The sequence below is a fragment of the Podarcis erhardii genome (assembly GCF_964252035.2).
Source record: "Podarcis erhardii genome assembly, chromosome: 11".
NCBI lineage: Eukaryota > Metazoa > Chordata > Lepidosauria > Squamata > Lacertidae > Podarcis > Podarcis erhardii.
Genome location: NC_138501.1, coordinates 403541 through 419790, shown reverse-complemented (window position 1 = coordinate 419790; position 16250 = coordinate 403541). Strand labels below are relative to the sequence as shown.

Genomic DNA, 16250 nt, shown 5'->3' with positions numbered 1-16250 from the left:
ACCTGTGGGAAGGGGTGGCTCCTTTGCCCACTCGTCCAACAGACGGACTCTTTCGGTTGACGAAGGGCCATGCTGTAACCCCTCCCCTGGCACCAGGGGGGTCACCTCTGTCAGCCGCGCACGCTACTTTCCTGCCTGGGGAACCCGCTGCCCACCACGCTGAAAGCTTCCCTCCCTCCAGGCTGCCCTAAATTTGGGGACACTGGGTGGATCTTTGCACCCCAGCACCACATATGCTAAAGACGGCCCTGCCTCCTCTGCTCCATTGTGACTAGCATTTCCCACCGGACAAGGCCATGGGACACGTCCCTGTTGCCTAAAAGACGCCTCATCTATGGAAACACCTCCTCTCATATGCCCAGTTACATTTGTGTCCCTTTGGACCTTTTTGGTATATTTCATTCTTTTTATCACCTTTAATGGAAATGTTCAAAGCCTTACCCCAGGCAGATTACTTTAGAGCTCCATGGCAAGCTTATTACATACAAATTTGGCTTAGAAATGCTCCCCATGTGCTGTGAATGAATTACTGATAGTCTGCAGAATACTAGAGAAGGATAATCAGGCCAAATGTCCCCAGACTCAAAGGCCAACTATCTGAGCCCAATCCTATGCTTTCCTGTGCATAGATAGGTTCCTCCTGTCTCTTTTCAGAAAAAATAAATCATGAAGATTAAATTGTTTCACTACAGTGCTTCATCGTATCTAGACAGAAACATTCATACTAGAGGATTTAAGAAAAAAACCAGTGCCAAGTTAGATGGGCCTGTGTAAATAATGATAACTTGGAAACTTTCATTTTGGTAGTGTTGAGAAAAGACTTTGCTGCTGTGGAGAAATGAGTTTCAGAAGAAAATTTTAAAATACAATACCTGTGAGTTACCTAAATCTACTGAGAGTTTTCTGATTCAACAGAATTTTCAACTACGTGATTTTTAAATGCTTTCTATGAGCTTCAATACAAAAACACTATTAACCATAAAACTATGCAAACGGGAGCAGGTGTGTTAAGCCTTATTTGATGGGGATAATTCCTATTCCTGCGTACAGAAGATTTGCAAAGAGGAAATTACATAGAGTTTGGCATTGCATGAAAGCGAGTATAAATGCCACAGGAACTGCAAGCTCTTCAGAACAAATCATGACAGCAGTGCAGAACCATGTGAGCATGCACATTTGTGTTGTGCATCAAAGTTAAGCTAAGACTAGGCCTTCAAAAGAGACTAGGTCTTCTTTGAAGCCGAGGCTCCAGTACTTTGGCCACCTGATGAGAAGAGAAGACTCCCTGGAAAAGACCCTGATGTTGGGAAAGATGGAGGGCACAAGGAGAAGGGGACGACAGAGGACGAGATGGTTGGATGGTGTTCTCGAAGCTACCAGCATGAGTTTGACCAAACTGCGGGAGGCAGTGGAAGACAGAAGTGCCTGGCGTTCTCTGGTCCATGGGGTCACAAAGAGTCGGACACGACTAAACGACTAAACAACAACAACAAAAGGCCTTCAAAAAGCTGCGTCAGAAGAAGCTGTTATTCTATGGGGTGGGTCTTCTTTGGCTGTACATGAAAACTCCACCCTCAGATCTTAATAGAGGCTTAAAAGTGCCAAAACCTATAGCTGGACTCCTTATCATTTATTTATTTATTATTTATTAATTTAATTTGTATACTGTCCTTTACCTGCAGGTCTCAGGGTGGTTCACAAGATAAAATTGCTATAAAAAAACACTAAATACCTAATAAAAATTAAAAAAAAGAACAACCCAATAATGCCCTCTTCTGCAACACATTGCTCATTAAAAGGGCACTGGATGTCAATCAGCCAAAGACCTGGTTAAAGAGGAACGTTTTTGCCTGGCACCTAAAGGTGTATAATGAAGGTGCCTGGCAAACGTCCCTGGGGAGAGCCTTCCACAAACAAGGAGCCTCTACAGAGAAAGCCCGTTCTCGTGTTGCCACCCTCTGGACCTCTCAAGGAGGAGGCACATGAAGAAGGGCCTCAGAGGATGATCTCAGGGTCCAGGTAGGTTCATATGGAGACAGGCAGTCCTTGAAGTATTGCGGCCCTGAGCTGTTTAAGGCTTTATACCTCAAAACCTTTGAATTGGGCCCAGAAACTAATTGGCAGCCAGTGCAGTCGGACCAGGATTGTTGCAATACGTTCAAATGGTCTTGTCCCAGTGCACTGCTGAGTTCTGCACTAACTGAAGTTTCTGAACCATCTTCAGAGGAAGCCCAACATATAATGTTGTAGTAATTTAACCTTGAGGTTACCAGGGCATGGACGACAGTAGTTAGGCTATCCCTGTTCAGATAGGGGCATAGCTGGGCCACCAGCCAAAGCTGAAGGAAGGCACTCTGTGCCACTGATGCCACCTGAGCCTCAAGTGACAGCAAAGGATCCAGGAGCTTCACTTTGTTGGCTCTCATCTAGTCCATTATCAAGACAAGACAATGGCCCAGCACTTCCACTGTCTCACCTGAGGATGTAAAGGAGAAGTAGAGCTGTGTGTCATCAGCATATTGCTGACAAACGTACTCCAAACCTCCACTTAGCAGTTTCATGTAGATGTTAAACAGGACAGGGGAGAGAATCGAGCCCCACATCGAAGCTTCCACGGGGCAGAAAAATACTCCCCAAGCAACACCCTCTGGGAATGACCATCCAAGTAGGACTGCAACCACCGCAAAGCGGTGTCACCCACCCCTAATTTGGATACCATGGTTGAGGGTATCAAAAGCCACTGAAAGGTCGCAGAGAAGTAACAGGGACACATTTCCCCAGTCTCTCTCCCAACAGAAGGCATCATACAGGGTGCCCAAGCCACTTCTGTGCCAAAACCGGGACTAAACCCTGATTGAAAGGGATCTAGAAAATCAGTTTGCTCCAAGAGTGCCTGGATCTGGTCTGCAACCACCCACTCTAGAACCTTGCTCAGGAAAGGGAGACTAGCAACTGGCCAGTAGTTTGCGAGATTTTCTGAATCCAGGCAGTGTCTCTTGAGAAGTGGCTTTACCACTGCTTCCTTCAAGCAGGCAGGGACCACCCCCTCTCGTAAAGAGGCATTAACCATCTCCCTGGCCCAGCCAGCTGTCCCCTCCCTGCTGGTTTTTATAGGCCAAGAGTGGCAAGGGTCCAGAGCGCAAGTGGTCTCCCTGACTGAGCCAAGGACCTGGCATTCAGCAACAGGAGCCACAGGCCCGAGGGCTGGCCGATAGGACAACTGCAATTCCCCAGGTTGGAGGAGGGGCTGGCACACGGCACAGTCACCAACTGCCTGTGTTGTGTGCCCCTTACTCGGCCTGCCCCCCATGCCATATCTCCCCCTACCTTGAACCACTGGGATTGGGGCCCCCTGCTCTCCCTCACTCCTCTCAGGCACATCCAACAAAGAGACCTGACTTTGACCACAAATAAGTTGTCAGTTAAAAACAGTTAAAAATAATTAAGACCATTAAAAGCAGTTGAAAATATTCTATACAGATGGGGAATAACAGCCACCCAAGCCAGCAGTCCTCCAACCAAGGTCATCTGGCTGCCTCAACTTCCAAGGCTGCCATCAGTCAGTCAGTCTGCCAGGGCCCTGCCCAAGGCCCGGTGGAAGAAGCCTTCCTGCCAAGCAGGGGGCTAATTCTGCAACACTCGCAGCAGATGGTCTTCTGTGCTGGGCAGCCGCAGTCCTTTAAATAGCAATATCCAGACAATAAACAGAGAGCTACTGCTTCTCTGCACACACAACCTGCTCAATTTTAGAACAATGTTCTTGGACGGCTTAGACTTTCCCCCTTCAAGTGATTCCAGTGATTCTCCTATGTTACATGATAGAAATGATGAAGATTTCTTATGACAAGACCAACAGGCCATCTTTACTTTTGCACGTGGAGGATCACATCTGCACTACTACCATGTGCAAGTCCTATGATTGTATTTATTATCTATCACATTTATATACTGCCCTTCCTTCTCAGGAGCTCAGGAAACATACATGGGGATTATCCACTTTTATCTTGCAGTGTAATTTTCAGTATGGTGTGCAACTTTTCCCCATGAAATGCTCTAACTACTAAAATCCTTCAAAAAAAATACTTTTCCATGTGTCAGCAGTTGTCAGCTTTTGAAACATCATTCACATGTTTTCTACAAATCAAGGACACAGGCAGGAACAGTGTGTGCTATTGTGGGAAAAACTAGAAAATTCAAGCATTTCCAACAAAGATTTGTGATTTAGCAGCAGCTTTCCAAAAACAAAAGCTCTTGGCTCATAGTTCCTACTTCCTATTGTGTGGAACTAAACACGCATGCACTGCATATTGACAATAGTTCTGGTGCCTGACTTTGCAGTGTTCCTGTGGAAAACAAGGAAGAGGGAGATGTGCTACATAAGTTGCTCAGCAATAGTTTTTTTTAAAAGGTCATCCTGTTTCATCTGGGTCAGCTGAGTATGAATTCCACATACTCATTTTTCTCAACTTAACTGAAAACAGATTATTTTTAACCTATCAATGCTATGAACAGCAATAATGTGGTGACTATGGCTCATAAATCCCATCGTTTCCAACATATTTTACATTCAATCAAAGTAAAGAAAGCTCATGAACTATAGTGGGCTTATTCCAAGACAATAAAATGTTGCAGAACAGAGATAACACCCTGTACAGAGACTTTTTAAAAGACTGACTAAAGTATGTCTGCAGGAGCTATTTATTTTCCTGACACATGTTACATAAATATTAAGAGTTGTGTCATATTTAAACCATTAATAAATATATTGGTGGCATAAGCTTCCTTGAGCCAGTGTCCCCTTGGTCAGATGCAGGTGAGGTGAGGTGGCCAGACCAAGTGTCTCAACCTGCTGCTTCAAGCTGGAAGCTATGAGCCGCTGCCGCCCCCCCCCCCCAGCCAGTGGTTCTTTTCAAGAGCTTGAATATAACATAGCAAGAACCAAAGACCCATCAAATCCAGCATCTTGTTCCCACTTCAGGTGGCCAACCAGATGCCTATGTAAAGCCCACAGGCAGGACATGAAAGCATCAGCTCTCTCCGCTTGTTGCTCCCCAGCAACAGAGGCAAGTTCGAAGATGGTCTGTACTGTACAACTCTACCACCATCGTAACTAGTAGCAAGGGGATTCATAAGAAAACAGCATCCTTCACACAAAACAGCATAATTCACATAACCAGGAATTTTAAAATTGCAATTCATGCTTTCTTACTAGTTTTAACTCCTGTGAAAACTTATATTCCTTAACCCATGTCTATGATTATCTCTAGTAATTACAGTAGCTTTAATACAGTGGTACCTCTGGTTGCGAATGGGATCCATTCCAGAGGCCCGTTCACAACCAGAAAAGAATGCAACCCGCATCTGCGCACGCGCGGAACACAATTTGCCGCTTCTGCGCATGCATGTGACGTCATTTTGCGCATCTGTGCATGCGCAAGCGGCAAAACCCAGAAGTAACCATTTCCGGTACTTCCAGGTCGCTGCGGGACACAACCTGAAAAAACATATCATGAAGCAACGCAACACGAGGTATGATAACTTAATTACCAAATTGCTTCTCAGTATGCAAGGCCACAGCAGAAATAAGTTTAACTGCTATTCTACTTCCATCTGTGAATATTAACTAAAAACAGGACTGCCCACACACTCAGCACTTTCTAGTCTTTCGTTTATCTGGGGAAAGGTTCGATGAAATTTAGTCCTTTTCAGACTTCAAATACCTTTATAGCAATAAAGAAAAAGAAGGGCTCAAAAAAAATTTAGTCTGCTTGACTTTAAGAAACTCTGAGAAAATTCAGGGACACCAAGGACTCTATACAGGAATTGTTTTAACTGCTTTGAATTAACACAAAAATCAACATTAAGAAGGAATCTACAAAGAAGCACCAGCTCCTGTATCTAAGAGCAGCTCCAACCTCCAAATATTATCCCACAGTTTTGACAGGTTATTCATTTGCAGCTGCTATCTATGGAGAGTTCTCGGCTGAAACAGTACAGTCATTAGTATGCTTGGCAGAAAACTAATATCCTAAAGAAACCCAGCCAGATGGGCAGGGTATGTATGTATGTATGTATGTATAAATAAATAAATAAATTATTATTATTATTATGAAGAAAAGAAAATCCTGTACATGTCAGAAATATGGACTGTTGTGACCATGGCATAATGGAATGTACTCATCATTACAAGCTGTGATAATGAGATTGTAGACAAGCTGCCAAAAGTAGAGTTGCCTTATCCTGTTAAATATCGTGGTAATCACAGAATCATAGAATCATAGAGTTGGAAGAGACCACAAGGGCCATCGAGTCCAACCCCCTGCCAAGCAGGAAACACCATCAGAGCACTCCTGACATATGGTTGTCAAGCCTCTGCTTAAAGACCTCCAAAGAAGGAGACTCCACCACACTCCTTGGCAGCAAATTCCACTGTCAAACAGCTCTCACTGTCAGGAAGTTCTTCCTAATGTTTAGGTGGAATCTTCTTTCTTGTAGTTTGGAACCATTGCTCCGTGTCCGCTTCTCTGGAGCAGCAGAAAACAACCTTTCTCCCTCCTCTATGTGACATCCTTTTATATATTTGAACATGGCTATCATATCACCCCTTAACCTCCTCTTCTCCAGGCTAAACATGCCCAGCTCCCTTAGCCGTTCCTCATAAGGCATCGTTTCCAGGCCTTTGACCATTTTGGTTGCCCTCCTCTGGACACGTTCCAGTTTGTCAGTGTCCTTCTTGAACTGTGGTGCCCAGAACTGGACACAGTACTCTAGGTGAGGTCTGACCAGAGCAGAATACAGTGGCACTATTACTTCCCTTGATCTAGATGCTATACTCCTATTGATGCAGCCCAGAATTGCATTGGCTCTTTTAGCTGCCGCGTCACACTGTTGGCTCATGTCAAGCTTGTGGTCAACCAAGACTCCTAGATCCTTTTCACATGTACTGCTCTCAAGCCAGGTGTCACCCATCTTGTATTTGTGCCTCTCATTTTTTTTTGCCCAAGTGCAATACTTTACATTTCTCCCTGTTAAAATTCATCTTGTTTGTTTTGGCCCAGTTCTCTAATCTGTCAAGGTCATTTTGAAGTGTGATCCTGTCCTCTGGGGTGTTAGCCACCCCTCCCAGTTTGGTGTCATCTGCAGATTTGATCAGGATGCCCTTGAGTCCATCATCCAAGTCGTTGATAAAGATGTTGAATAAGACCGGGCCCAAGACAGAACCCTGTGGCACCCCACTAGTCGCTCTTCTCCAGGATGAAGAGGAACCATTGATGAGCACCCTTTGGGTTCGGTCAGTCAGCCAGTTACAAATCCACTGAGTGGTAGCATAGTCAAGTCCGCATTTTACCAGCTTCTTTACAAGAATATCATGGGGCACCTTGTCAAATGCCTTGCTGAAATCAAGGTAGGCTACATCCACTGCGTTCCCTTCATCTACCAGGCTTGTAATTCTGTCAAAAAACAAGATCAGGTTAGTCTGACATGACTTATTTTTCAGAAATCCATGCTGACTATTGGTGATCACAGCATTCCTTTCTAGGTGCTCACAGACTGTTTGCTTAATGATCTGCTCCAGAATCTTCCCTGGTATTGATGTCAGACTGACTGGGCAGTAATTATTTGGGTCCTCTCTTTCCCCCTTTTTGAAGATAGGGACAACATTTGCCCTCCTCCAGTCTGCCGGGACTTCGCCTGTTCTCCAGGAATTCTCAAAGATGACTGCCAGTGGTTCTGAGATCACATCTGCCAGTTCTTTTAATACTCTTGGATGCAGTTCATCTGGCCCTGGAGACTTGAATACATCTAAACTAGCCAAGTATTCTTGTACTATCTCCTTAGTTATTCTGGGCCGTGTTTCCTCTGCTGAATCATTTGCTCCAAATTCTTCAGGTCGGGCATTGTTTTCTTTATCGGAGAAGACTGAGGCAAAGAAGGCATTGAGGAGTTCAGCCCTTTCTGTGTCCCCTGTCTGCATTTCACCATCTTCTCCTCTGAGTGACCCCACTGTTTCTTTCTTCTTCCTTTTGCTACGAACATACCCATAAAAGCCTTTTTTGTTGCTTTTAACCTCTCTAGCAAGCCTGAGTTCATTCTGTGCTTTAGCTTTTCTGACTTGGTGTCTACACGTGCTGGCTATTTGTTTGAATTCCTCTTTGGTGGTTTCCCCCCTTTTCCATTTTTTGTACACATCCTTTTTTAATGTTAACTCGGTTAAAAGTTCTTTAGATAGCCACCCTGGCTTCTTTAAGCACCTTCCATATTTCCGTCTCATTGGTATTGCCTGAAGTTGTGCTTTTACTATCTCCCTCTTAACAAACTCCCAGCCATCATGAACTCCCTTTCCTTTTAGTATTACTGTCCATGGGATCTCACCCAGCACTTCCCTAAGTTTTATGAAGTTGGCTTTCTTAAAGTCAAGAAATTGAGTCCTAGTATGCTTAGCTGCTCCTTTCCGCTGTATAGTAAACTTCAGAAGAGCATGATCACTCGCGCCTAATGATCCTTCCACTTCTACCCCACTAACCAGGTCATCAACATTGGTTAGGACCAGATCTAAAATGGCTGTTCCTCTTGTTGCTTCTCCCACTTTCTGGACAACGAAGTTGTCTGCAAGGCCAGTGAGGAATCTGTTTGACCTTATGCTCTTGGCTGAGTTTGACATCCAGCAAATATCCGGGTAATTGAAGTCCCCCATTACTACTATCTCCCTTCCTTTTGCATGTTTGGCCATCTGTTCCAGGAAGGTATCATCTATGTCCTCCGTTTGGCTTGGGGATCTATAGTAAACTCCCACAATGAGGTCCCTGTTATTCATCTCTCCCTTAATTTTGACCCAAATGCTCTCACTTTGGCTTTGAGGTTCTAAATCTTGGATCTCTTCACAGGTATACACATCCCTGACATATAACACCACTCCTCCTCCTTTCTTGTCTGGTCTGTTTCTCTGAAATAGATTGTATCCCTCCATTATTACATTCCAGTCGTGGGACTTATCCCACCAGGTTTCAGTGATGCCTATTATGTCATATTTAGTTTGCTGTACCAAGAGCTCAAGCTCATCTTGTTTATTACCCATGCTTTGCTCATTAGTGTACAGACATTGAAGTCCATTAATCATTCCCCCGTGTCTCTTATTTAAGGATTTTTTCCTCCCACCACTAGGTCTGCGTGCTGTTTGCTCCATTTGGTCTATGACATTTGGATGATCATCTTCATCAATTGATAGACTCCTACCTTCAGGAGCACTGTCTCCCTCCCCCACATTAGTCAGTTTAAAGCCCTCCTGATGAGGTTTCTGAGATTTTTGGCAAAAATATTCCTCCCAACCGTTGGGAGGTGCAGCCCATCGCTTGCCAGAAGTCCATCTTCAAGAAACTGCAGTCTGTGATCTAAGAATCCAAACCGTTCCTGTTTACACCATTTGCGAAGCCAGCTGTTCACTTCCACTATTTTCCCCTCTCTCCCTGGGCCACGTCGTTCAACTGGGAGGACAGATGAGATGACAATTTGTGCATTTAATTGCTTCAATTTCCTGCCTTCTTCATTTTTAGTATCCCATTCTAGCAACTGATTGTACATTTTGGATAGGAGTTTTGATTTGCCTTCCAATATTTCTACCTGGAATCTGGATTTTTTCCCCGTTCATCCCGATCTTTTTGTCTTCGGTCCACAAAGCGTTAATTTGATGAAATTGAATCCAACCTGTTAGCTTATTCTTTATCTCTTCATATGATCTGATCTTCCATCCTTCTTCTGTTTTTACTAACAGATCTTTATAAGTCCATCTTTCTCCTTCAATATTTATTTTTGTTGTTGTTAAGATGTAAATTGGCGATAACCACCAGGGAGTGCTTCTTTCCAGTAATTTTTTATTTCTCTCCCATACTTCCAGCAGTGGCCCTCTAATAATATGGTTAGAAAATCCTTTGTGGACCTTTTCCTTATTGTGCCACAAATATGCGTGCCAGCCGAATCTGATGTTGAAACCTTCCAAGTCCAACAGGTCTGTGTTCTTTATAACAATCCATTCTTTGATCCAGCAAAGGCACGAGGCTTCATAGTACAGCTTCAAATTTGGAACCGCAAATCCTCCCCTATCTCTTTGATCCGTGAGTAATTTAAATCTAATTCTCGGCCTTTTTCCTTGCCAAATAAATTTGGAGAGTACTTTCTGCCAATCTTTGAATACTGAGGTTCCACTAATTATCGGTATATTTTGGAATAGAAAAAGCAATTTCGGCAGTAAACTCATCTTAAATGCTGCCATTCTTCCCGACCAAGAGAGTTTTATCCTGTTCCAAGTATCCAAGTCCTTCTTTATTTCTTTCCAGGTGTTTGTATAGTTATCTTCCATTAAATTTATTATTTTTCATAGTTAGCCAAATTCCCAGGTATTTTACTTTTTTTATTACTTTAATCCCAGTCTGTAATTCAAGATGATTTCTTAATTCTTCCTTCATATTTTTAGTCATCATTTTAGTTTTTATTCTATTTAATTTAAAGCCGGATAACTTTCCAAATTCCTCAAGCAATTCTAACACTTTACCAACACTTTTTTGTGGATCTTCTAACGACAACATCAAATCATCAGCATATGCTTTCAGTTTATATTCTTTTGCTCCAATTCTTATTCCACGTATCTCTGAAGTTTTCCTTATCTTATTTGCAATTATTTCTAACACCATAATAAACAAAAGAGGTGACAGAGGGCACCCCTGTCTTGTACCCTTCGAAATTGCAAAGGAGTCAGTTAAAGTATTATTAATAATTAATTTAGCTCTTTGGTATGAATAAATTGCTTTTATTCCTTCCAGGAATGTGCCCTCTATCCCTGCTGTTTCAATACATTTTATTAAGAATTGCCAGGATACATTATCGAAAGCCTTTTCGGCATCAATGAACATTAATACTGCGGGAATTTCATTTTTACATTCCAAGTATTCGATAATGTTTATTATGTGTCTTATATTGTCTTTTAATTGCCTATTGGGTAGAAATCCGGCTTGATCATTATGAATGAAGTTGACTAAACACTTTTTAAACCGATTCGCCATTACTTCTGCAAAGATTTTATAATCGTTATTTAATAATGAAATCGGTCTGTAATTCTTAATGTTAAGCTTATCCGAGTCTGGTTTGGGTATTAGCGTAATGTTTAGCTTCTTTCCAGGAATCTGGTATTCTTCCTCCTCTTAAAATCTCATTCATTACTTCACAAAGCACCGGAGTTAAGAGTTCTTCTAGGACTTTGTAATACTTGGCCGATAAACCATCAGGCCCCGGGGCTTTCCCTAATTTCATCTTCTTTATCGCCTCTTGAATTTCCTCCACTTTTATCGGTTTGTTTAATAGACTTTTCTCCTCCTCCAATAAACATTTAACTCTGTTGTCTTCTAAATATCTTCCTATTTCTGTTACGTCTTCTTCTTCTCTTTTATATAATTTTTCATAAAATTTAAGGAAGCTCTTTTTTATTTCATTAGGATCCTCCAAGAGTTGCTCTTCTGTTTTTATTTTGTTAATCACATTTTGTTTTCTCCTTTTTCTTAATTGCCACACCAGAAATTTTCCAATTTTATTCACTGACTCAAAATTTTTTTGTTTCATTGACTTAATTCCCCATTCCACCTCTTGATTTATTAATACTGAATATTGTGTTTGTAACATCTTATACAATTGCTTATTTCTTTCTTCATTCGGTTTCATTATTAAACTCTTTTCACATTCTCTTAATTGAGTAAGTATCTCTTCTTCTTTTTTGTTCTCTCACCTTTTTCCTATAACTGTTTTGTTGAATCAAGAAACCTCTTAAAACTGCCTTACTGGCGTCCCAAACTATATCCATGTTTGTTTCTTTGTTAATATTTAAATCAAAGTAGTCTTTCAAGGTGGATTTAGCTTTTTCAATCACCTCCTCATTTTCAAATAGATAATCGTTCATTCTCCATCTGTATGTACCCTGAGTTTCACATTTTAACTGTAACACTATTGAACCATGATCAGATAGGGTTCTAGGTTGTATCTCACATTTCACCACTTTTATTGTTAATTCTCTTGAGATCCATATCTGATCCAGCCTACTCCAACTCTGATGTGGCTCTGAAAAGTGAGTGAATTGTTTCGTCATTGGATTTTTGTGTCTCCATATCTCTATTAAATCTAAGTTTTCCTCAAGGTCATTAAACAATCTTGGTAGTTTCCCTTGGTTCAAATTCTTCCTTTTCGCACTTCTATCTAATTCTGGTATTGGCACTCCATTTAAGTCTCCAAGTAAAACCAATTTATTGTTCTCTAGATTTAATAATATTTGTTCCAATTTCTTTTAAAAATCCATTTTATTTGTATTTGGCGCATAGACCGTCACCACATTGAGTTTTTCTCCCTGATGATTAATTTGTACTCCTAAAATTCTTCCTTCCTCATCCTTACATATTAATTTAGGTTCCAATTTCTCCTTCACATAAATCACTACCCCTCTTTTTTTTTAGTATCTGAATTAATGAACTCTGTTCCCAACTTTTTATTTATTAAAATATGTTTGTGTTTTTTGGCTACATGTGTTTCTTGGCAACAAATCACATCAATGTTCTTTTTCTTTAAAACCTCCTCAATTTTATTTCTCTTAGACTTTTCATTCAAACCGTTCACATTCCAGGACAAAAACTTAAGAGTCATTGCTATATTTAACTAGTGTTCACTTTACCCTATTTTCCTGATTTATATTCTAGTACTTCTATTTCCAGTGATTTCTTCATCTTCCTCCTCCTCCCCTTCCTCCGTCTCCACCTCCTCTCTGTCTTCCTCCGCCTCTCTCCCTCTCCTCTCCATCCCCTTAGCCTCTCTTCCCTTTCTTCCTCTCTTCTCCTCCATGCTTATCTCTCTTCCTCCAGGTCTTTCTTCTTCTTTTCCAAGTTCCTTTTCATATCTTCTCAAAAACGTTTTCACTTCTTGTGTGTCTGTCAGTTTAAATCTTTTGTCCTTGTAATAGAAGGAAATTCCTTCTGGGAACTCCCATCTATACTGTATTACATTTCTTTTCAGGACACTTATTATTTGTCTGTATCCTTCCCTTTTGCGCAGGATCCTGATTGGAATTTCTTTAAAAATAAGAATTGGCCGGCCTCCAATCATTATTATTTTTTGATAGCTTGTTCTTAATATTGTGTTCTTCATTTCAATTTCACATCACTTCAATGAACACTTGAACAGAAAATACTTACAGTACTTCAAACCAGGACTGCAATGCTATTGCTAACTTTGGCATGCTGCAAACACTGGGGGTTTGTGACTAGACAATATTCACTGGAGGTGTTGAAATGTGCTGCTGCAGTGCTTACATGTTGCCCTCCTGTTAAACCAAAGTACTGGCAGCAACATTTCCATGTGAGGAATGAAATTTTCAGAATTTGTAGCAAAGCTTCTTCGGATAAAATAGATAAGGTGAGAGAATGTCTTATCTTTTCTTTCAAATATGAACAGAGCAAGATGGTTCCTCACATGCTTGACTCATCTTCTCTCCCTGGTGGGGGATACGCTGGCCCCGATACCTGGTACTCTTCCCCCCCACTATGCTCTGGTGGGGAAGCTGGTCCTGATTTCCAACTGCTGCTCTGGGAGTCCCCGCTGGCCCCTTGCTCCTGGGGTGTCCCCCTTGGGAACCCCCTTGCCCTGGCCACCGGCGCCCCCTTCTGTGAATCTTCCGATTCGCTGGAGAGGCTCATGGAATCTCTCGGGCCACTGTCATCTTCTCCTAAGCTCCCCTCGGATTCTTCCCCTTTGCTCTCCATCTCCTCCCTTCCCTGTGCTTCTGCTCTTGAGCCCCTGACAAGCGCTAATCCGCTAAGCCGTCAATGGGCTTGCTTCACAAGACGAAAAAACCGCTAGACGAAGAGACTCGCGGAACGGATTCTTTTCGTCTTGCGAGGCACCACTGTAGCTGAAATATTGCAATAGAGCTGATCTGCACATCATTCCCACTACATTGCTGAGGTTAGTGTACATGTCTATAGATTCATATGAATCAAAAACAATTTTCAGCAAATAGACTTGTTCTGGGTAAAAGGAGCTGCAAAAAGGAAGGTTGTAACGATTTTCAGATACTTAGCCCAGTTCACCTGAGAGATGCTGACAAGATTAACTTGTCCTGCCCATAAAACTATAGGCAGAAAACAGTCACAGCAGATCACATTTTTAAAATATATATATATATTCTTCCTTTTACATATATTTGCCAAATAAAATAAAAAAAATCCAAATCACAATACTTCTTAAAATGAACCAACAATTTCAGGTTTTTAATAAGGGGGTACATCAATCCTTGTTTGGGATCCTATTTGAATATTTTGCTGTCTATACTGAAAGCTGTATCACTAATTAGCTGCTTTTGGTGTTACTGGCATTCTGGTGAACGATGCTGAAGTGTCTGAGGAATCAGTCACACTAGTGAATGTTATTGCCTTACCTGTCGAGTGCTGTGCTAGTAGGCATACTCCTACCAAACCCATGCACGGGCATCTGGCGGAAATAGGGAATGCAGGAGAGATTGGCAGCAATGATGGCCAATGAATCTGAAGGATTCACAAAAAAACCATTTTGACCTAGGATCATATAGCGGTCCTGGAAGAGAAAGAAAGCGTATTAGGGGTAGGGCAGAAAAAATAAGTAGAGAGGTTCATCCACAACTGTAAAATTGGTCATCTTTAAGCTGGGGGTCTTTCTACATTCCCTCACACACAATCCAGCAAAAGGGCGGCTCATAACTCTTCCTTGGCTCCAGTCTCATAGCACTGAGATACATGTACGTATATGCTTCCCATTAAAAAATAATATTTCTATTGATTAGGCTTGACTAGGCTGTATTGTGTTTTTAATATTTGGTTGGGAGCTGCCCAGAGTGGCTGGGGAAACCAAGCCAGATGGGCGGAGTATAAATAATAAGTTGTTGTTGTTTCCAAAACTCAGGGGAAATTCTAACTTGTTTGAAGACATTTGGGGAACATTTTAAATCAGGGGAAACATGATTTATAATAAATTTTATATTTCATAACATTATACTGTCTCTTTCTCACCCTAAAACAAATCTTTTCTGGAGGCATCATGGTCTATTTATTGGCTCACATGGAGTTTGATTAAGATAAAAGGGCACTACCATTCTACACTAGAAAATCAGGCAATAAATATATTTCACTAGCAACATTTTGCAGACCCAAGCACAGTGGGCCAGGAGTCACTGAGGGGAGGGGTTTGGAAGTGTAGAAGCAGAAAATGGCTGACACCAGCTTGGGATCAAAAGGCAACCACATTATTGATTACAGGTGTAAGTTGGTTTTGGCATAGGCACTGGATATGTATCCTGAATCAGACAACACAACTGCTGGCTGATAACTCCATCAGGGTCAATCCTGGAGTTAAGCCTCCCCCCTTGACACAAATCAAATCCTGCCAGGTCACCATTTGAAATCTTCTACTGCCCACTAGCCCCGTCTGGGCTTTCAGACAGAACTCTACCCCTGGACTTCTTTACTGGGGTACCCTGAATTTTAATCCTGAATCTGGGGGTGGGGCACCAACCCACCTCCTAGATTTTGAGTAAGGATCAAAACCAACGCCTTTTTCCACCAATGTTGTGACAGTTGCTATGAGGAAGGGAAATCCTCCAGACAGGCCCAATTTGTCTGCAGGCAAATTCCTCCCTGGCCCCAAAGATGGCAACCGAGTAATTCTACAGCAAGGCCAGACATGTGTGCTGCCCTCTTACCTCCAGGCAGAGCCACAACATACAAGGTGGGCAGGTGGGGTGTCCATTCCAGACTGCCCTGCCTGCTTGAAATGCAGCCGGCTTTTATGCCCCAGTGGCGTAAGTGACCCAAGACTGGCTCTGCCAGGTCTGTTGTCAAAGCACTGCCCCACCCACCAGGGCCTGGATTGGTCTGTTTGAATTTTGAAGGCAATTCCGTCAGCCCCTGTGGCTGGCTGAGGCCAACCGAGATGTCAACCTGCTGCACAGGCAAGTCTTTTTATCACCACCACCCTCAGCTCTCCAGGAGCTGCACTGGGCTGCAACTACCACTGCTTGGAAACAGTAAACGGTCTTTATCTGTGAGATAGATTTTGAAATTAGACCCTTACTCAAACTTGCTACTAGAGTGGGGCTATCAACTGTTTCCTTTATACCTGCTTGAACCATGTAGTGAAAGGGGAGAACTCCCTTCTTGCCTATCAGATCATGCCCTGGGAATCTTCCATCCACC

At 42.3% G+C, this 16250-nt stretch overlaps 1 protein-coding gene across 2 annotated transcripts in view; it reads right to left on the bottom strand.

The window, feature by feature from the left end:
* PGM5 (phosphoglucomutase 5) overlaps positions 1–16250 on the bottom strand; it is a 112187-nt gene that overhangs the window by 56191 nt on the left and 39746 nt on the right. For both annotated transcript variants that reach the window (XM_081881003.1, XM_081881004.1), the window contains exon 6: positions 14462–14616. In XM_081881003.1, coding sequence (XP_081737129.1) covers positions 14462–14616 — 155 coding nt within the window. The remainder of the gene's footprint in view (positions 1–14461; positions 14617–16250) is intronic.